Source organism: Aquarana catesbeiana, linkage group LG01 (genome assembly GCF_042186555.1).
Source record: "Aquarana catesbeiana isolate 2022-GZ linkage group LG01, ASM4218655v1, whole genome shotgun sequence".
NCBI lineage: Eukaryota > Metazoa > Chordata > Amphibia > Anura > Ranidae > Aquarana > Aquarana catesbeiana.
Genome location: NC_133324.1, coordinates 572,934,841 through 572,956,914, shown reverse-complemented (window position 1 = coordinate 572,956,914; position 22,074 = coordinate 572,934,841). Strand labels below are relative to the sequence as shown.

The window sequence follows — 22,074 nt, the reverse complement described above, 5'->3', positions numbered from 1 at the left end:
TTATGATTCATTTCAAATTAGGAATAAAAAACAACCTTTTTAGGTAGTTTTCGACCATAGGGTGCGCACGGGGTGTGCTGGGTTTGGCTGGACACACCAGTGCAGCACAAAATTCTCCCTGCTGCCTGCCCCCCTCGCAATAGTAAACTGTGTTTACTATGCTTCAGTTTGTGAATGAACAGGAAGTCGCTGAGCGCAGAGCACATCCCATTCATTCACTGTCCAGTTCAGCTGTCCCCACAGAGAAAGGGACTGGGGAATATTCTGCTAAACATTTGCATGGGAATACCTTGTTTGTTTAGCAGCTTGCAGCCAATCAGCTGCAGTGCTGATCAGTGAATTCTGACAGTGGGAAGTCCCCACTGTCAGAATACAATAGCACAGCATGGGGAAATTCCTGCCTCCACCTCACTTATGTGGATGCTGGAATCTGTGAGTTGTTTTTTTTTTTTTCGTCAGCTCACTTGTTGAACATAAAAGACTTACAATGTGCGTAACCAGCTTAACCAATCCCAAGTTCAGTGAACAAAATAAATGACAAAAAAGAAAATAAAACTGCCTTGTTTTCACACATTTTGTTCACACATTCATGCAGCTTACATACTGTCCTGCCTTTGTGAATTTGATATACTACATTGTATATTTTATTGTAGAGAACACATATGCCTTGTTTGTGTCTGCGCAGGTTAGATTGCTCTACCTGAAGACATTAAACTCTGGTAATTTTTTTCTGATGTATCTCTGGAACAACTTTCATCTTCAGTGCAAAGCATCTAAGCCTTTTCCTTCTTCAATTTTACAAAACTGCCTTTCTGCTGGTAATTTTTTTCTTAAAGGAAAAGTACAACCAAAGCTCATTTGGCTGTACTTCTCCTGTGGATCACAAGAGTGCAGTTCGCTCTGCACTTCTCTGACCCATTTTCAGGAGACAGCGGGCTGAAGCCCACTGTCAGCTTATGTCACAGAGCCAGTCCAGGCTGGGGCAAGAGTGCGACAATGAAGTCAAAATCAGCCCACATGCCTGGACCGACACCTGGCTCAGCCTCTCAGCGAGCCACGGAGGGCCTGAGCTGGCCGCTCCTGCCCCCTCCACAGCCCTGGGCCCTGCACTCCAGTGAGGGGGGTCAGAGCAGAGAGTCGGTGACTGATAGTCACCAGATCTCTGCTCACAGAGCCCTGAGAATCGAGTGATCAGCGGTGTTTGATCGCCTGGTTCTCAGTCTTAGAGCCAGCGGGGGACAGATGCAGCATCAGACCAATGCTGCATCCACCTACTGTAGGTAAGTATGATTCTGGAAAAAAAAAACCCTATACTTCTCTTTTAAGTGTCTCTGAATTGCTAGCATAGCAGAATACCTGCCTTGTTTGTGTTTCCATGTTTTAGCTTATTCTACCAAAGTTGTGTTCAGGTACTGTCCTGGTACTGGCCATTTTTTTTATCAAACCATGCCAAAGGGCTATAGCTCTGATATTTTTTAAAAAAATGGTCATATGGGGATATGGCAGGGGATTACAGTGCACCTGGAGTGAGGTTGTACAGTGTTTTGGATGCACAGTGCTCTACATTTTTTGTTTTCAAAGGATACAGTGAGTATTATTTAAAGTGCACCTGTACCAAGACTATTGATTTGAAAATGTTAGCATATTCATAAGAGGCAGTAAAGAGCCCATCACTGATGTTTCTGGCTGCAAATAATGTGAAGTAATTCCTTTTCAGAACAGAACAGAAATTCTGAAGTGGTGTTTGTCAGTTTCTAACAGCTTGCAAGTCTTTACGTTAGAAGTGTGGCAGGCTGCCAGGATTCTGATATCTATGGAATATAAAAGAAATTTCTTAGCCTCTGTTGTGCACATTAAAAATAAATTTCTGCACAATGCCTATAACTACAGAGGTGAATAAGGATTTTTTAAAAGTAGTTTTAATACTTGTTCTGAAAATACTAGAATATGCGTAGTCTGGGTACATGTTCATAGCCCTTTTAAACTTTTATGTCCTGTACACATGGTCGGATTTTCCGACAGAAAAAGTGCGATCGGATTGTGTTGTCGGAAATTCCGATGGTGTGTGGGCTCCATCGGACTTTTTCCGCCGGAATTTCCGACACACAAAGTTTGAGAGCAGGATTTAAAATTTTCCGACAACAAAATCCGATTGATTAAATTCCGATCGTGTGTACACAAATCTGACACACAAAGTGCCAAGCATGCGCAGAATAAATTAAGAGACGAAAGCTATTGGCTACTACCCCGTTTATAGTCCCGACGTACGTGTTTTACGTCACCGCGTTCAGAACGATCGGATTTTCCGACGGAATGTCCGATCAATGTCCGATCGAGTGTACAGGGCATTAGTGTTCTGCTTAAATGGTATGTATATCCATAACTAGAAAACTATTAGAATTATAGAATATGTTAATCCAAAGATATTGAAGTGTATGTAAAGGCATTTTTTTGTTTGGAATAGAGCTGGTAAGTTTAAAAAAAAAAAAAAAAAAAAAACTCCGTCTGTGTCTTGCTGAGGAGTTTTCCTTTTGCTTCCTATCTTGGAGAGCAACAGAAAGTCATAGAAAATCTTCACAAAATGAGGAGAATTTATCCCCAGTTATCCCCAGAGCATGTGTCTGCAATGGAAGATTTCCTATTGCCTTCTCATTGTAATACTAAAAAATATAGGAATTCCCCTTACTTTCTGTCTGTTGCATAGTGACTACAAGGACAAATAGAGGAGTGAATCTCCCTAGCATGGACACAGACCAATTAAAAACTTGGCAGAGAGTCTTACCCTTTTCTTTTTTATCCAAAACAAAAAACATGCTTTGCCTTTACATACGCTTTATTATCATTTGTTTAACATTTTCTAGAATTGTATTTCCTAATATATTCTGCAGAAAAAAGTATTTACAGTAAACATGACATGTAAAAATATGGGGAATGCAAAGCTGACCTTCTGAAAGCTGTAATGCTGACAAAATGGCTTTAGCATTTCTGAGCCACCAGCCTGAAATAAGGAAAAAATGAGACCCCCCTTGCTTGGGACTTTAAAGGCAAAAACCACACAAGTGTAGAGTAAAAAATATATTTATTATTACACATAAAATTTGATCATCCAAACATGTCATGATCGATTAAAACATAACATACCAAAAGACAAAAAAACAAACAGAAAACATAACAAAATTACATAGCAAGCATACAATAGTATTGTGAGTACTCTCCAGTACGCAAGGTTACCAGAAAGATTTTTCACGGACAGTATTCACAATACTATTCTATGCTTGCTATGTAATTTTGTTATGTTTTCTGTTTGTTTTTTGTCTTTTGGTATGTTATGTTTTAATTGATCATGACATGTTTGAATGATCAGATTTTATGTGTAATAATAAATATATTTTTTACTCTACACTTGTGTGGTTGTTGCCTTTCAAGTCCCAAGCAAGGGGGGTTTCCTTTTTTCCTATATACCAGGGATGGGGCAACAACACACTAATTTCTGACATGGTGAAAACCAATCTATCTAACTAACCTGAAACAAGTACACAGATTAGGAGAGCCAAGATCAAGTCATAAATTAATTTTTGCATAATTGTTTTGTGTTAGTATTGAAGCCAGAAGATAAGAATGGCAGTTGGGCAACAGCATAGATATGCTTTAAAGAAAGAAGCTCCAGGAAAAAATGTTTATTTACAATCTGCTGGTTAACTAACGGTTAATTGTAATGAGGTGTATGCCATCTCCTGTGGGGTGTTCTTTGGAACATACACTTTTATTCATGCTGACAGTTAAAGCTATTGCTCTCAGATAAAAGGCTTGCAGCTCTCCTATATGCAAGCCACATACAGTAGTCTGCTTATCCTCTTCCCTGTCCAGTCACAGGATGCTTTGAATTTTGTGAATTAATTCACAGAATATAAGACCTCCTGTGAATGGACAGGAGGAGAGGAGGGACAGACAAAGAACAGTGTGGCTTTTATGTAGGAGAGCCAAAATTCTCCTGTTGAATGACCAGAAGTAAAGTAATAGCTATAGTTCCCAGCATGAATAAAAGCATAAACTGTAAGGAACCGCCAACAATCCAGAAGGTGGCATGCACCCGATTGCACTTATTTATTTGTTAACAAGCAGATTTTACAGAAACATTTTTATTAGAATTCTTCTTTGAAGTTGAACCCCCCCCCCCCCCCCCAAAAAAATAATTTTTATTAATATATCGAGCAAAGTGTGGCATGCCCCTGACCCCCATGCCCTCTGTAACTTTAGCTCCTGCCTGTAAAGCTCTTGTCAGTTTAGCTGCCAACACCCTGGAGAGAAGACACTATACTCCAGTGAGGTCCAAACTTCAAATCCCAGCTTCTCCAGCCCCTCAATTCCCCTGGCGTTTTTCCATGGTTCCTCTGTCCCCAAATTACACAAGCTAGGCCTCAGACTCAAGCCTTGATCCAGCCAAATGGTCATACTCTTCAGGCAACACACCCAAGAGGATTTAGCAGCCAACTACATCCCTCCCCTAGGCAAGAGGTCCAGGAAAGAACTAACTATTTAAGGTCACTGCATCGATATGTATAACCTCTCCCAACCTGCACAACTGGTATTAAACCTCCTAATGGTTGTCCAGGGAGAGATTAATATTCATTGCTCTTTTTACTTTTTACTGTCATGATGTAAGGAAGTAAGATAAAACATTTCCCCAGTGAGGACAGAGACAACCAAAAATCTCTACAATAGATCAGTTTCATACATTCAAAAGAAAAAAAAACAGTCTCACTTATCAAGGGCTATTCCAGTATCCAGGGCAAAACTGTTATTGTGTTTAATGTGTGCAATTGGTGTTAAAACGATAACTGAACTTTTAGTACGTTTTTCTAGAACATAACATTTTTGAAAGGTTAAGTATACCGCTCAAGGAAAAAAAAAACACATGGCAGCTTTTATTGTTTAGATTCTTCTGTAAATAGTTGCCTGTTTGTTATCTCTTGCTCAGTGAATGAGATGAAGCTCTACAGATTCCCTAATCCAATTATGTGCAAGCAAAAATGCTTTGCTTTATTTTTCTTGCACATGTTTGGGTTTTCTTTGCAAAGTGTAACTTCACCATATCTACTAAGCTCTGTGGAAAAGTTCCATTGCAAGGCACAACTTCCCTTGCTAAGTGAACAGCCTATTTGCCTTTAGTAAATAAACCCCACTATCTTTAGTACTTTCCAAGTCACTGACCTGGAGCACACCAAAGATCAAGAAAGTTGGAAAAAAGTCAGAAAATGACCATGTAACATGCAACTTTTCTTGCAAAGTGCTACTTTCCTTGCTACATAAACAGTCTTTATTTCCCTTTAGTAAATCAACCCCTTAGAACTGAAGTAAAAGGGTCATCATGAAAGCATCTATGTTTTTTTTCATCACAGATTTCCTTTAAGAACTTCTGTGCTAGAGTGTGCACATTGGTGCTTGAAAAATAAATACAAAACAGCAGTTTTAAAACATTGACTAATTCGCCAAATGTATTTTATTCTCCTAGGATGAAAAGAATCAAGTCTTAATTACAAATGCATGGCTTCAGATAGTAAGTACAGATTTTTATTGTCATTTATGTCTTCGGAGCAGAGTTTTATTACACTAATATCAACATATCAGCACAAATTTCAATAATGACCATTCCATTCAAGCTCTTTACATAAAATACCAATTAAATGATGTCATTTGTTTTAGTTCCAAACTGAGTTGCTTATGTGAGAGAAGACATTAGGCTGCACCACATAAGAACTCTAAACACTTTTCCTTTAGCACCTGCATGCTCTAACAGGGGCCAAAGGCGTTAGATGAAACCCATGCATTCTTGAGGTTTCTGGTTTTAATTATTAACAGAAAAAGGTTATGGTTTCTATGTCTGAAGAACAAGCTAACCAATAGCTGTATTCAATGTTATCCTCACATGTACAGTTTTTTGTTGCTAAAAGTGTGCTCCCTCCTGTATGAGCTACTACAGCAGGTTAAAAAAAAATCACATGCCCCTAATCACATCTTTACATTTTTATTTAAACATTCCTGAGCCCAGTCAATGAACTCTTGGCAATGTAAACCTTTCATTAGCGAGCTATTTTGTGTCACATTTGCTGTTCTCCTAAAAATGCTAGTTGCCTCCTTGTTATACTTTGCCTTCAATATTAGTGTAGCGCTACCCCCATAAAGGGCCGCTGTATTTTTGGGTTTTCCCTCACCCACACAGCAACAAGATTTTTTCAGCACTCACACAGACTTCAAGAGCAAGTGTTTTGTTTTTGGTTTATTAGGGGGTGAACTTGGATAGGCAATAGAAGGCATGGGATGCCCAGAACTGTAACTTGAATGCAAACTGAGGACTTGATACTGTCTCTGGCTGCTAAAAATCACTATGCTGTCTTCCTGTAGGGTTGACAACACAGCTCAACTGGTAGAAAAAAGGGTTCCAAACACTGGATGCAGACGCTAATGCTCATGGCTGATTCTTAAATCCCCCAAGCAAGAGGTGTAGGGTGGCTTTACAGGCTTTAATTGGCACTAATCTGTCCCTTTGCAGTGAGCAAGCAGGGTATTGTACCTTGCCGCTCCTTTTCTATCAGGCTCTGGAGTATAGTGGTTGAAGTTATTCATGCCACCCCTTTGGTGAATCCTGAAGCTTAAGTGACTGCTGCAAAGACCTCCTGCTGAATAGGTCTCGATCTTGCCTTCCAGGATGTCTTCAGCTACGCCTAGCTAAGTCTGAAAGGGTTTGAGGCTTTAACTGCTTCTTATCTCTCTCTCTGGTGCTCTTGCTCTGTCTTCTGCCCAGGGGCAGAGCCCCCAGGACAGGGGTCCCCTCCAGGTAACTGGACCCTGGACTCTGCTCCTTCTGCTGCCAATCAACAGAATATTTATGGCCTCCGCACCTTCTGGACCAAACCCACCCAGGGGTTGGAGCAGACTCCATACATATTCAGGCCTAGTCTCTGTCCCTTCACCCTCTAAGTTCTAGACTCTCCAGTCAGTTCCAGAAGCCAGGGGGAGGTAACAGAGACTCAGCCCTTGGAGCTCTGGACAGCACAACAACAATTAATCCCAGCTTATCTGCCTACAGAGGAGCTAAAACAAAATTTTCCTACTCTGTACACCTGAGGTTGCTACACTAGCTTCAGTATTTGATTCTATTATAACTATTCTATTCTCTACAAAATAGAGGTGGCTAGGAGAGTTAAAGTGGTTCTAAAGGCTCAAGATGTCAATCACAGCCAGTGAGCCAATGAGGAGAGAAAGGGGTGGGACTGGGCTCCAACTCTGTGTGTGAATGGACAAGCCTGCTTGTATGCCCCAATTGCAAGCTGCTTTCTCTGGGGGAACTTGGCAGGAGGGAGGGGTTAAGAGTGGCAGGGGGGGACCAGAGAAGAGGAGGATCAGGGCGGCTTTGTGCAAAACCACCACACAGAGCAGGTGAATATGACAAGTTTGTTATTTTTTTTTAAAAAGACAGCCTTTAATATCATGTTAATATGTAAAGTCTATTAGAATCCATTGTACAGAAATATCCCAGGAGCATCCCTCACTATGCACTGCATTTGATTTTGGTATTTTTACTAAGCCCTACACCCAGCTTGGGCAAAAAATACTAAATTACATTAGGGAGTAGGAGATAAAAATTAAAAACGTCTTTGGCTGCTATGTTTACCTCCTTTCCTGTCCCCCAGTCACCCATCCAGCGCCACTTCTATTCTTTGTTGAATGTTGCCCACCATCTACCTACTTCCTGTAACCTCTGGTGACCTGTCTCCCATTGTGCAGAGAGTGGTGTCACCTGCAGCATTCAGGATTAAGGTGCCACTGGAGGAAGAACAGGGTGAATAGGACCTGTAATATCACAAGAGTAGACCAAAGATATTGGGGGGCACAAACGATGAGGGTGATCACAAAACCTGGAGTAGGTCTTTATAATAAACCTATCACAAAGATCACAAAAGAAAACATAAGGGATGGTATACTGACCTTTTATCTTCAGTACTCTCTGAGACATTGGCCTAGCAGTATGCACTACAGATCACAAAAGTAAAAAAAAATTATCCACAAATGTATTCCAGGACAGTGACTTCCAGTGAGTAACAGGGCAAGCATAGCAGCCAGGCAACTGCCATTTTTAGGCAAGTTCAGCAATGGCACTCTCTATGTTTTTCTTCTGACAGGTTTTCTTTTGAAAGGTTTTAAAAAGGCCAATTAATTGCCAAATAATAATAATCAGGTATTTTTCTGACAGTGTCAGTGTGTTAATTTCTCACTTGACCTAGCTCCTTATTCTTACATGTCACAATCCAGTGAATTCTACCAAAATATATTAAATTTTGCTTTTCTCAAAACAGCATATTAAATTTAAGGTCCAAATAATACTTTTGCAAGCATATTTAGTTGTTGCGCATTGCATTGGGTAAAATGCTGCATGTGCATTTTTTTTTGTAAATTCTTGTGTGCTGGCAGCTTATTCCAAAATAATGGGCTGCTGCAATGCATTGCACAATAATGGTAAAGTGTGAATGGGCCCTTATGGGGAGGTAGCAATTATTATACCTCATGATGGTACAGGGTTTGTTTTTAAGGCTACGATTCACCCCTGTGCCTTCCATAAAAAATAACAATATAATAATCAATGTCATGTACACATGACATTTCTTATTTGATTTTTGATTTTTACAGAAGGCACAGGGGTGAATCATAAAACCTGAAAAACAGAAAATGAGTATCACAGCCATTTAGAATTCTTGTGTAACCATTTCATAAAATGTAAAATAAAAGGTGAAACCAAACTGGTTGTAAGTGAAAAAATTACCAATGGACTGCAAATAAATTATATACTGCTTTAATAAAATACATTGTTGGAAGGATGTCTCATTCATGTAGCTTGCAGTAATAAATCACTTTCTCCTTATCATTTTCTAACCTGTCCTAGAAACATGAATATGAGTCACTGCTAAAGGCAACACAAAATATTCTTCCTTCGGACACTTTAATTCATCTGGAGTTTATAGTAAAGGCTCAACTGATTTTCTGCATTTTTATTGTGGCCTATCAATAGGCATATACAGACACCTTTTGACCTTCTAAAAGTAATTATCAATTTTAACCACAAAAATAGTGTAGAGTAATTTATGGTACTTTGAGCATAGTTTGCTGCATTTTGCATAACATCATTGGTCCTCGCACTGCCTTAAAACTTTGATGATTTTTTAGCTCACAAAACATTTTTTAAATTTTTTTTACCAGTACTGGAATGACGTCTACCTAACGTGGGACCAATCTGAATATCCTGGAGTCCAAACTCTTCGTTTTCCATCTGATCAGATATGGGTTCCTGACATACTATTATACAACAGGTAGAGTTCATGACACCTTTTTAATGCAATATCTTCAGTTCTAGTAAATAGAATTCCATTCCTTACATTGCTCTATATAGAACGTATTGCACAAGTTTCTGTAACATGTTATATATTGTAACTATACAGCATGTGTAAAAAAATGTCTGTATAAATAGAAATTTGTTCTGATGATAGTGAAAGTGCACCCCTCACTAAATGGTAAATTCACTTATACTCTGTTTTGTTAGTTTCTACAATGTTGTTCTCGTCTACATTTTCCCACTCAGCATTACAGCATCCCTAGAATTGCCCTCCATCCTTTGCTCAACAGCACATTGTAAACAGAAATGTCCATGTCCAACTTAGTAGTCTTCCTGCAAGTGGCACTTCTTTCCATCCTCAGCTCAGATACACAGCATCCCTGCTAATGCCTCTATGCCTACTAGACCAGTTCAGTTAGAAACATAAATAACAAATAAATGCAGTGATGAGCTGATTTATTTAGCCTAACATGAATCCCATTGCAATCTACCTGGGAGGACTCCTTCAAACTCCTTGGTAATGCACCTTCTAGCACTATTTACAGAATAGTTGAGTTTCTTTGCATCGGTCTCAAAAACCAGACACAATAGGGCTCCTGTTTTTATTGTCTAACAAGGAGCATAGGAGATTTAGGGTTAAATCATCTCCCATTTGTGAGTTCATTTTGCTAATAACAAACTGGCATGCTCCTTTAAAGGCATTGTAAAGGCATAAGGTTTTTTATCTTAATGCATTCTATGCATTAAGATAAAAAGCCTTCAGTGTGCAGCAGCCCCTCTCACCCCCATCTCGGTCCAACTATGTGCACGAGTGCCTGGGCCATCCGGGACTCTCCCTTCTGATTGGCTGAGACACAGCAGCGGCGCCATTGGCTTCCTCTGCTGTCAATCAAAGTCAGTTAGCCAATGAGGAGAGAGGGGGAGAGACTGAACACACAGAGCTGTGGCTCGGCTTGGGTGCCCCCATAGCAAGCTGCTTGCTGTGGGGTCACCCAAAATGAGGGAGGGGCCAGGAGCGCTGGCAAGAGACCCGAGAAGAGGAGTATCCAGGTTGCTCTGTGCAAAACCACTGCACAGAGAAGGCAATATAACATGTTTGTTAGCTGTAAAAAAAAAAAAGAGTCTTTAGTATCAATTTAAGGTTCCTCTTTGACACAGTGGTCAGGGAATTTCACAGGTTCACAGGTTCCCTATTGGATCTAGTCAGTAAATGATGAAGGCATGGGGGGAACTTATTCCATTCTGTAAATGGTATCAGACAGTGAAGGGAAGCCTGTCCAAAAGACATCATCAAAAGGCGATGGGACTTACTTATTTGAAAGGGTGGAGAAACAAATTTATTCAATGAGCCAGCTTTTCTAGAGAATGCTCATGTGAAACAAGGTTCCCTTGGGGTGGAACCCAGAAAAGTCAAAATATACTACACACAAAAGGATTAAAGGACAAATAAAATGGTGAAGGAGTCCAAATTGCTTTAATTGCTCATCATATGATTAGATTAAACAGCCAACACATTTTGGGGGGTCTCACAAAACTCCCCTTTCATTAGGGCTCAGTGAACTTTAAGTAGGCTTGGATGGATTTAACAAAATGGATAATCAGTTAGATCTTTAGTTTACTGGTAAATGACAAAAAACAATTGTGCAGCATATATCAGTATAAGTTGAGACAGCAAATGGTTTGCTATGTTTTATCCTTTACTAAGGCAGGCCATACATTCCTACTGAGCCAGCCAAGATTTGAACTGTTAATGGGCAGGCTGAATGTATCAAGTTGATTGATCGATCAACTTGGGTACAACCAGCCTGTCGGATTCTCTTACAATTATCGCTAGCAGTGTAACCACTGTCTTGTCCTAGCAGGGATGGCTTCCCCTGCCAGGAGAAGACAATTGCTGACTCCCCTGTCAGCACTGTTTGTGTTGATGGGGGAACCTGTGGTTACAGAAAAGAAAATCACACTGTGTATTGCCTGCCTTAATCAAGAGATTTACAATCCACCTGGTAAAAAAATAAATAAAAAATCTTAGCTTCGGCTGCACTAAACGTGGATTTACTGAGACTGGATGGTATTTCACATGCATAGAATATTTACCAAACAGTTAAAAATAAATTGATACCAATATAAAAAAAAAACCATACAATCATACAGAAGCTAATGAAAAAGCCATCATCAACCTAAAAGCTCCAAACACTATATAAATGTGATATGGGATAGTATGCTAGCTCTATTGTCACAGGTTATGAACCAGCTATGGCAGTTCTCTTTACTGAAATCTATTGTGTTTTATATGGTGTAGAATAACTACATGTTATATCTCAGGGCAATAACATTCATCTAGTCTTGTTCAGAATATAGAAATATAACTTTGCTGCACAGAGGGAAGTAAGAAGGAAAATTATACATTTAGCGGAAGTTGCAAGAGAATTAGTACAAGGCTATAGAGGAATGCCATCATAAGATGCAGATATCATTAAAATGACAGATATTCTATAATCAGTTACTTAGGAGTGAGATAAACACTACATGCCTTCGTTATATAAATTAAAGCAGAAATTGAGTATCTGCCTAGAGCAATCTATCACATTCTTTGCTTCATTGGAAAGCTCAGCCCCGACTGGCTACTCATCCCTCTTTTGTCTTCATTTTCATTGCTTTTGTTTTGTAGTTCAATCTTCTTGAAGCTTATACATGAAATCTAGACAGGACAATAATCAGTCAATAGTCTATTGATCCAGTAATCCTTTGTCTGATACAGGTTACCGTAATTAAATATCTATACTGTACTTAATTGAGTATCTGATTCTAGTTATCCTTGCACCAATTTTCAAAGATCATATCTGAGTTATCACTCAATTCATAATTATTGCTTTTCTTAAAATCTGAAAACTTCTTCTGTGCTAATTTGTGACCCATCTCTTTCTCTTTTCTATCGTTTTTTTTATCTTTCTATCAAGTTTTGAAGATCTATAGTGACTGAATAAGTAGTTTTCGTAGCCTTCACACAGATATATTATACAGTGCAAGTATGAGTCTTTCTTCATCTGGTTCTGCACGTCTAGCCATTGAGAGCAAATGAAACATATCAGCCTTGGTAAAGGCTTTTCTATAAATCTTCTATCTACCTAGAACAGCTAAAAGAGAGAGATGCAGCTTTAGTCTGTCAGATCCTTTGTATATGAGTCTACAACATCATTGATAGAAAAAAAAAGAGATATTTTAAATCAAACCAGCAAGGGTAGACACTATTCCTGCAATTTGTCTTTCTCCAGAGAGCCATATACCAAAAGCAAATGGTGTACGATTGAGTTTTTTGGCATTATACAAACAAGTTTCACATTTTATCTGCATTTATTGACCCTATTTAATCATCCAGTGAAAGTTTTCTTTCGGTAATTCCATGAATGCTGTTTGTGCAAATAATTTTAGGCTTTCTGGTTCTTAAACATACGTTCTAGTATGATGAATGCTTTAAGTTTGATACTAACTCACCAAAAAAAAAAAAAAAAAAACATTCTGGATTCTAACATCCCTATACAGTATATTCAAAATCAAAAAGAAGCCATTAATTGCATTTGACATTTAGACATATGAAAATAACTGTTTTAAAAACATGGTATTAATTCAAAAGCCTCTGTTTTTGTTGATGATTGCACCCACGAATGGTGGACATTGTATTTTGGTCACTGGTGACAGTAATTACTCATGATACAGATACGTATTGGAGGTATTTCTAACAATTATTTCCATATGTCTAATAAAAAAAATCTATCAATTTTGTTAAATGTGATTCTTGCTTTGATTTTAAGTATACAGAACTGTTATAGTCCAGAGTGTTTTGGAGGGTTTTTTTGAGGGGGGGGGTGAGTTGCTTAAGCTATATACCACATGGATGTCCTACCTAGATATATTATTTCTAAAGCCTCGTACACACGATCGGATTTTCCGCAGACATAACCTCTGACTTTTATCCGAATGCATGCGCCTGGATTTTGTCTTGCATACAAACGGTACGCAATTGTCGGCCAACAAACACGAATGTAGTGACGTACTACGAGCCAAAAAAGAGGACGTTCAATTGTCAGGTGCCACCCTTTGTGCTCCTTCTCCTAATTTCATGTTAGTAGAAGTTTGGTGAATGTTGATTTGCGCTTTTCATTTCGCATTTTTCATTTCATTTCTGAACGGCCGTTCTTCAGGCCGTTCAGAAACAAACTGAAGGAGATAATGTGTTATTTATTATTGGCCTTGTAGTTATTGCTTTGACCCAAGTCCAGTCCAGGAACAGGAGGAGGAGGATTTCTTGGACCAAAAATTGGTTGCCTTATTAATCGTGACCAATTATGTCATATGCCTTTGCTGCGGGAGCTCCAGGAGAATAATCTGGATGATTTTAGGAATTATCTCCTGATAACAGACCCCTGCTTTCACCAACTCTTGGCATTGTTGACCCCCTATATTAAGAAGCAGGACAAATGCATGATGCTTTTATTTTATTTTTTGGTTGAATAATAATGATTTGATTAGTTATATTTTCTATATATTTGGATGCATAGAATGCACATTTTGGTTAAGTTCTATTGGCATATAGCATGTCTAATTTTATTTGTTTTCTTTTTTTGATACACAATAAAAAAAATTGTGGTGAATAATACTTGGCTATGTGTTTTACTTCAAGTGACAGTTTGGAAGTAGGCAGTTACATTTAAAAAAATACAATGTAAAATTAACAAGGGACACCAACATAGTTGTATCTTTGATCTTAAAAACTATGGGTTAATGGTGTTGTGGCACCAAAAAAAAAAAAAAAAAAAGCATCATAATATTATTCTTGATATCACTAGAAAACAAAAAGCCTTTGAGAATGTGTTTGCCATAACTCCATCAGTATCACCAGCAAAGCAGCTTCATTATTATCCCATTAAAGAAGAAGAGAATTGTGTGCTGCATTTTGAGATTTCATAATTTGCTGCATCACGAATGTTAATTCTCCATTACGAATGCTAGTTTGCAAGACCGACCGCTTCTGGCTCGTCCTTGCTTCCGAGCATGTGTGTTTGTACTTTGGACTTTTGTCCAACGGACTTGTGTAAACATGCTCGGAAAATGCGACAACAGATATTTGTCCGCAGAAGATTTTAAAGCCTGCCATCCAACATTTGTCCACGGAAAGTTAGCCAACAATTGTGTGATGAAGCGTACAAACAGTCGGATTTTCAGCCAACAACCTGTCATCACACAATTCCCGTCGGAAAATCCGATCATGTGTACAAGGCTCAAGACATATAGATAATGTAAAATGATAAAGAAGAGTGAGTGAGGGATAGGGAACTAGTAGGTGAGGCGGGCAAAAGTACGAGGGTGAAGATAAAGCTGAAAAAGATAGAGAGTCTGCATAGAGGAGATGTAAGGTATATGCAGGAGACAGAGGGGAAAAAAGGGGGTGAAGAGTGGTGAAACAGGGGGGATGGGAAAGGGGAAAGCACGGGCACCCAGGTAGGAGAAACCCCTACACACAACATGACTCGGAAGTACATAAAAATTAAAGTAAAAATTAAGGTGATGAGTGTAATCTAGCCACGAGGATCAGACATTGAAAAATTTGGAATGTGAGTCATTTAATATGGAGTGAGTTTCTCATGGACCATTGTGCACATAATCCATTGCTTTACCTCAATTAGGTAATAGTGGGGGTTGGTGCTGCGCTATTCTAGCAGAGTGAGACAATATGCTGCTAAAGGTAGCAGTGCAAATAAAATTAATAATAATAACTATATATAAAAATTGCCACAAGGAGGTAAAAACACACTTCATAAAACTTCAAAGCGTAATACATCTGACATAATAAACACAGTATAAAGTGATAATGATAAAGTGCAAAGTGCAAAGATCAAACACAAAATGACACTATAATGAGTGTACTGGGTGTAAAATACGTGCAAACCTGAATGGACTGTGCAATGAAATGTGCAAAATTCTGCAATAAATAGAACTTCCTGTGCAAAGTGTAAAATATTGTATATAAAATGCAATGTGGTGTATAGCATACACACAGCAATTGCACCACAATCAAATTGTGCCAACTGAAAAAGGAATGTCAAACGTCCAAATCATTCCAAGTTGTGCAAAAAATGCAAATAGGACAGTGAGATACAGTCTAGTGGAAGTATTTCTTCTTTGAGTGAATAAACACTCCAAAGTGTAGATATCAGAGTGGGGTGCTTGAAGAGATGGGTGTCTCCTCTTCGTGCAAAGATCACACACTAATGTGAAGTGGCCCCTTACCTTGCGGTAACGAGGTAACCGCGTAAGAGTAAATACTGGCAATAGCTGCTCCTTCTTTGTGTTCCTGGACCATAGTGGGTTCTTTATAACTCTCCTCAATGGATGTGGGGGGGTAATGAAAAAAGGGGGGTACCGGATGGTGTAGTATTTTTACAATGGTGGATTTTATTAAAACAACATGAAGGTACTCACATAGTACAGCAGAGCAAAAAGACTTGTCTCCACGAGCTGCGAGCTCGTTAGCTTACGTCAACATAGAGTGTCTACCCCGTCCCGATTTACCTCAATTAGGCTCAGGTTGTCTCCATGCTTTTGCTATAGTCTGACGAGTGGTGAGGAAGAGTAGTTTATGCTCATTGGAAGTGAGGCTAGGAATGGGCCTATTGAGGAGTGCTTCCCAAGCATTGTGAGCCAGGTTTTTTATGGAGTATGGTTTGTATCATGTTGTAGATCTGTATCCGTAATTTTTGTTCCTTCAGACATTGCCACCAAGTGTGATATAAAGCTTCTTCTGCTGCAAAAACATAATGGAAAGCATGTTAGGGTTACATTTGGCTATGTGTTCAGGGGTCATGTAACACCAAAAGAGTGTGCATTCAATTAATATATTTCAATCCGTGACATCTAGGGACTCCCCCAGGCCACGTTGCTCCCCCATGTCTGTGTCCGGTCTGTGTTATTCTGGAAAAGGAAGCCAAGGAAATAAGAGATTTGGTTAAAACAAAAAAAGAGCAAATTTTCCAAGGATGGGGGAAGCTCTCCAAGTCTTAGACTGTGAGGAAATATTGACATTGATAAACACAGAACAGAAATGGAAATTCTTCAAAAAGACTGTATGTGAACACACTGCAAAATATATTCTCATGAGCGAAAAGTTTAAAAGGCTAAAAATAAAACCTTTGCTTTAAGTCAAAAAAAGCTATAAATAATTAGAAAATAGCTTTTAAAAAATATAAAAATGAAGGAACACTATCATCATTTAAATGTTACAAAGAATACAACAGAATATGTAAAAAGGAAATCAAGGCCTCAAAAATAAAAAACGAATGGCAGATTGCAAAAGATAGTACCATAGATAGACAAACCCACAAAAATTCTTCAAATATATTAATAGTAAAAAGGTAGGTCCTTTACAAAATAATCTAGAGTGGGTGACTGGGGACAAGGAGAAGGCAAATTTATTAAATACCTTCTTCAGTTCTGTGTATACAAAGGAGCATGGGGAGGCTCATGTCCATAATGGTATTGACACAGCCCCAAATAATCCACTATGGCTCAAAATTGATATGGTCCAGAAATATTTAGAAAGCATAAAGCTGAATAAAGCACCTGGACCAGATCGCATACACCCATGGATCCTAAAATAATTGAGCTCTGTCATTTCAAAGCCATTGTTTCTAATTTTTAGGGACTCTTTAATGACTGGAATAGTATCACTGGATTGGTGTAAGGCTTATGTGGTGCCTATATTTAAAAAAGGATCAAAGTCATGTTACTCCTTTACTATATTTGGGATTTAATATCTCTCAGATATGATTTGGGTTAAATGAGAGTTCTTTGATCATGAGTGAAAGCATTAACGCAATAAAAATAATGTATTGGTATATAGTAACGAGACCTAAACTAATACACACAATCTATCTATTTGTACAGGCAAAGGGTAAAAATCATGCATTGCATGAAGGAATACAGAGTATATTGCTTAAAACATTAATCTACAAACAGTAGGACATAAAAGACATAAGACAAAGATATTTAGTTACATGTACAAGGCAGACATTTCCCATAGTTACCATTTCCACCAAGGTTCCATTCTGTTGGCCTTCTACCATGGCTACATCTCCAAACCCTATACTTTGCATAAGTCAGCCCCCTTTATTGCAAATCTTTGGCACTGACTATTTTGAGTGGGGGACTTAATTTGTAGGTACATGACCTTCAGGAAAGTTAAATATTGATGACAGGCTGACCCCGGCCCTCATTGCATATCTAAACAAGGGATCCTTTGAAGTGAATATTTGTAGAACAAAGAGGTTTGGGTCCTATTGTTAAGATATACAGCTTAGGCACAGACTTGTCTGTATAACAGAGACTTTTGGGACGCTATGTTACATAGATACAAAGCTAACTGAAATATATTCATAATTTTTTTTTTACAAGAAAAAATATATTCATAATTACAATATTTTACAGCTATTAATGGAGATTTCACATAAACTCATAAGGCAACAGTCATTACCAAGTAACTATAGACCTGTTAGTTTAACTTCTATAGTTGGGAAGATACTATAGAGTTGAATAAAATACCACATACATGAGTTCCTGCTGGAAAATATTTTAATTAACAGACAGCATGAATTCATGAAAGACAGAGGTTGTCAGACAAATCTGATTTCTTTTTATGAGGAAGTAAGTAAAACCTTGGACAGAGGGGTGGCCGTGGACGTGGTATACTTGGATTTTGCAAAAGCTTTTTACACAGTTCCCCACACATGGCTAACGTATAAGATAAAGTCTACAGGCTTGGAAAAAAGAGTTTGTAAATGGATAGAAAACTGGCTAAAAGACCTTATTCAGAGAGTAGTGGTTAATGATTCATATTCTGGTCTGGGGTTGTTAGTGGTGTACCCCAGGGGTCTGTGTCGGGACCCTTACCTTGCTTTTTAATATATTTATAAATGATATAGGGTCTGGGATTAAAAGTACCATTTCAGTCTTCGCAGATGACACTAAGCTATTCAGTTTAATTGGGCAACTATGTGACAAATGAGGTTTAATGTTCATAAATGTAAAGTTATACACTTGGGGCTAAGAATATGCATGCATCAGACATACTAGGGGGAGTACAACTGGGGGAATGCAATGGTGGAGAAGGATCTGGGTGTTCTGGTAGATCATAAGCTTAATAATAGCATGCAATGCCAAGCTGCGGTTTCCAAAGCGAGTAATATCCTTTCCTGTATTAAGAGAGGTATGGACTCTAAAGAGAGAGATGTTGTTTTACACCTTTACAAATCATTAGTAAGGCCTCATCTGGAATATGCAGTTTAGTTTTTGGCACCAGCTCACAAAAAGGATTTTGGGGAACTGGAGAAAGTGCAGAGAAGTGCAACCAAACTGATAAGAGGCATGGAGGAGCTCAGCTATGAGGAAAGATTAAAGGAACTGAATTTATTCTCTCTTGAAAAGAGGAGATTAGGGGGATATGATCAACATGCATAAATACATATAGTGAACTTGGTGTTGAGTTACTCACTTTATTATCATCACAGAGGACAAGGGGCACTCTTTACGTCTGGTGGAAAAGAGATTAAATATCCAAATACGTAAAGCTTTCTTCACAGTAATGCCCTGTACACACGGTCGGACATTGATCGGACATTCCGACAACAAAATCCATGGATTTTTTCCGACGGATGTTGGCTCAAACTTGTCTTGCATACACACGGTCACACAAAGTTGTTGGAAAATCAGATCGTTCTAAACGCGGTGACGTAAAACACGTACGTCAGGACTATAAACGGGGCAGTAGCCAATAGCTTTCGTCTCTTAATTTATTCTGAGCTTGCGTGGCACTTTGTGCGTCGGATTTGTGTACACACAATCGGAATTTCCGACAACGGATTTTGTTGTCGGAAAATTTTTTAGCAAGCTCTCAAACTTTGTGTGTCGGAAATTCCTATGGAAAATGTGTGATGGAGCCTACACATGGTCGAAATTTCTCACAACAAGGTCATATCACACAATTTCCATCGGAAAATCCTATCATGTGTACAGGGCATAAGAGCTGTGCAATAGACTAGTGTTACTAAACCCAGTAATCTAAAAATAGTTCATCTGACCCCCCCCCCCAGTGCCCACAGCTTATATCTCTGACCTGGCTAGCTCTGATCAACAAGTAATTATTCTCTTCAGCATAAAAGACACAACTGGGCATGTGCAAGTTGGGTACTCTGCCTGTGTTAGCTGGCTTTCCCAAGATAGACAGTGCAGGAGGGAAGGATCTGTGCATACAGGATAAAACCAGCCTTTTTATGCAATGCAGAGGATTTACCCCTTACGTTCCACAGTGAGTATAACAAACATGCTATGCTGCATATACAGACTGATTTTACTGTTGTGGGTTTAGTAACACTTTAAGAGCTGGTTCTATCCAGCTCAGTAGATTGCTTTAAAAAAGGCCTGGCTTATTTCCTATATGTACATAATATAACTGGATACTAACATTTATAGGTCAAGTAAACCAGAGATTATCCAATTGCCTCTTGGGGGATCAGGAAGGAATTTCTTCCCCTGCTGGAGCAAATTGGATCATGCTTTGCTGGGATTTTTTGCCTTCCTCTGGATCAACTGTGGGTATAAGATTGTGTATATAGGGTTGCATATATTTTTTCCCCTTTATTGGTTGAACTAGATGGACTTGTGTCTTTTTTTCAACCAGACTATTAATTTTTATTTATAGATAATTTAGATGCATATGAGATTTGGCGCCATCAAAAATGATTAATTCTTTTTTTCACTGCTAAAAAAAGTCATGTTAATATGGATATACACAAATGAAATGATTTATCTAGGTAAGGAATGTCAATTTTAATTATCATGATATAGGGATCTATTGAACTTACAAGTCTAGATAAGTGTTAAGATAGCGTTTACATTGTGACATATTTATATTTTAACATTATCAGCTGTATACAAATAACGTCTTCATTATGACAAAACTATCTCTAGCATTGTCTGCCTGTGAATACTGGGTGAAATAATAAAAATAGCAGTTTACGTACATAGGTACTACCATCTACGGTGTTACATATATATATATATATATATATATATATATATATATATATATTTATTTATTTATTAGATATATTCTGGTGCTAGTATGTCTTTAAATTAGGATATCCAACATACTAAAAGTTATGAATAAAAAATAAAAAAAAACACAAAAAAGAAGGTTAGAGGGAAATTAAAGAAATAAGTTGGGGGTGAGGGATATCTGCATCTGGGGATTTACTATTCCTAAAATGTCATCAACCTCATTTGTACCATCCTTGGGTAAGTATAAGGCAACCATCTAAATTAGAAAGTAAGTAATATTTGACTCAAGGTTCCCATATTTTCAGAATTTTGGTATAGTATTGTTCAATTTTGGAGTCAATTTTATCTCTTTTACTTTTATCATCTATTATATGTGTGTTTGCACATCTGCAAACTGCAAAGTAGTGGTTTTCCATGACTTGACAATTAACCACTGTATTGTACTGGCTGCTCTAGATTCTGCTAAGGCAAGCTAAACACGCTAAAACAAGGCAAGCTAACATGGATAGTATCATACTTAGATGAACTATTTCAAGTGGGTTTTTCTTTAAAATATTTACTGGTATTTCCTGGTAAATTTCCTTGTATACTTTATTTATTATTATTTGTATCATCTGTATGATGTAACACTAATTAATCAGAGCTGTCATTTGAATGTTCATATAAAGCTGTATTTCTAATTGCTGATCTATTTGTTCATGCTTGATATATGCATTAAATCAGTTTGATAAAACTATCACTGTGCTTATCATCTGGAGCTTGTGACAGCTGACAGCATGACCGGGATGGCTTTCACATCACATTAGATAATTTGACCAGCCTATTATTCACAGCACAAGGTTTGTGGCAATTGTAATTTAGATGCATATGAGATTTGGCACCATCAAAAATGATTAATTCTTTTCAGTGTTTATACCGCAAAAGAAGGTCACGTTAATATGGATATGCACAAATGAAATGATTTATCTAGGTAAGCAATCTCAATTTTAATTATCGTGATAGAGGGATCTATTGAACTTACAAGTATAGATAAAAAATTAATTGACTTGCCGTAGATAAATGGATATTGACATTTCAGAATTATATTACTATATAATCATTCTGTAAATTGACAGTCCAAAATAACGACTATGTAGAGACCAGCATCAGTACCACTAACCATGTCAATGGCAATCACCATCCCACAGGCAGTTTAGGCTAAATTATTATTAAGGCTTAATGTACCCAAGACTATCCAGAATAGAGCATGGTAGAAATATACAATCACTTATATGGGAGACACCAGCCAAAGCATAGTGGACTTTTATGTACAATGCTGTAAAAAAGTGTTTGCCCCCTGATGGGTCATTTCCTTTCACCCCCTTTCTGATTTTTTATTTTTTTGCATATTCGTCACACTTAAATGACTCAGATCATCAAACAAATTCTATTATTACACAAAGATAACCTGAGTAAATACAAAATGCAGTTTTTAATGATAAAATGATGGTTTCATTTATTAACGCAAAAAAGCTGCCCAAACCTGCCTGGCTTTATGTGAAAAAGTAATTTCCCCCTAAACCTAATAACTGGTTGTGCCACCC

The 22,074-nt window shown here is 38.0% G+C and overlaps 1 protein-coding gene across 2 annotated transcripts in view; it reads left to right on the top strand.

Annotated features, from left to right (window-relative positions):
• Positions 1-22,074, top strand: part of LOC141106590 (neuronal acetylcholine receptor subunit alpha-7-like) — a 251,043-nt gene that overhangs the window by 116,388 nt on the left and 112,581 nt on the right. The window contains exons 3-4 of one of the 2 annotated variants that reach the window (XM_073597494.1): positions 5,513-5,557; positions 9,253-9,362. In XM_073597494.1, coding sequence (XP_073453595.1) covers positions 5,513-5,557; positions 9,253-9,362 — 155 coding nt within the window. Of the gene's footprint in view, positions 1-5,512; positions 5,558-9,252; positions 9,363-22,074 lie in introns of those variants that run through there. The other variant, XM_073597504.1, reaches the window with a different exon arrangement.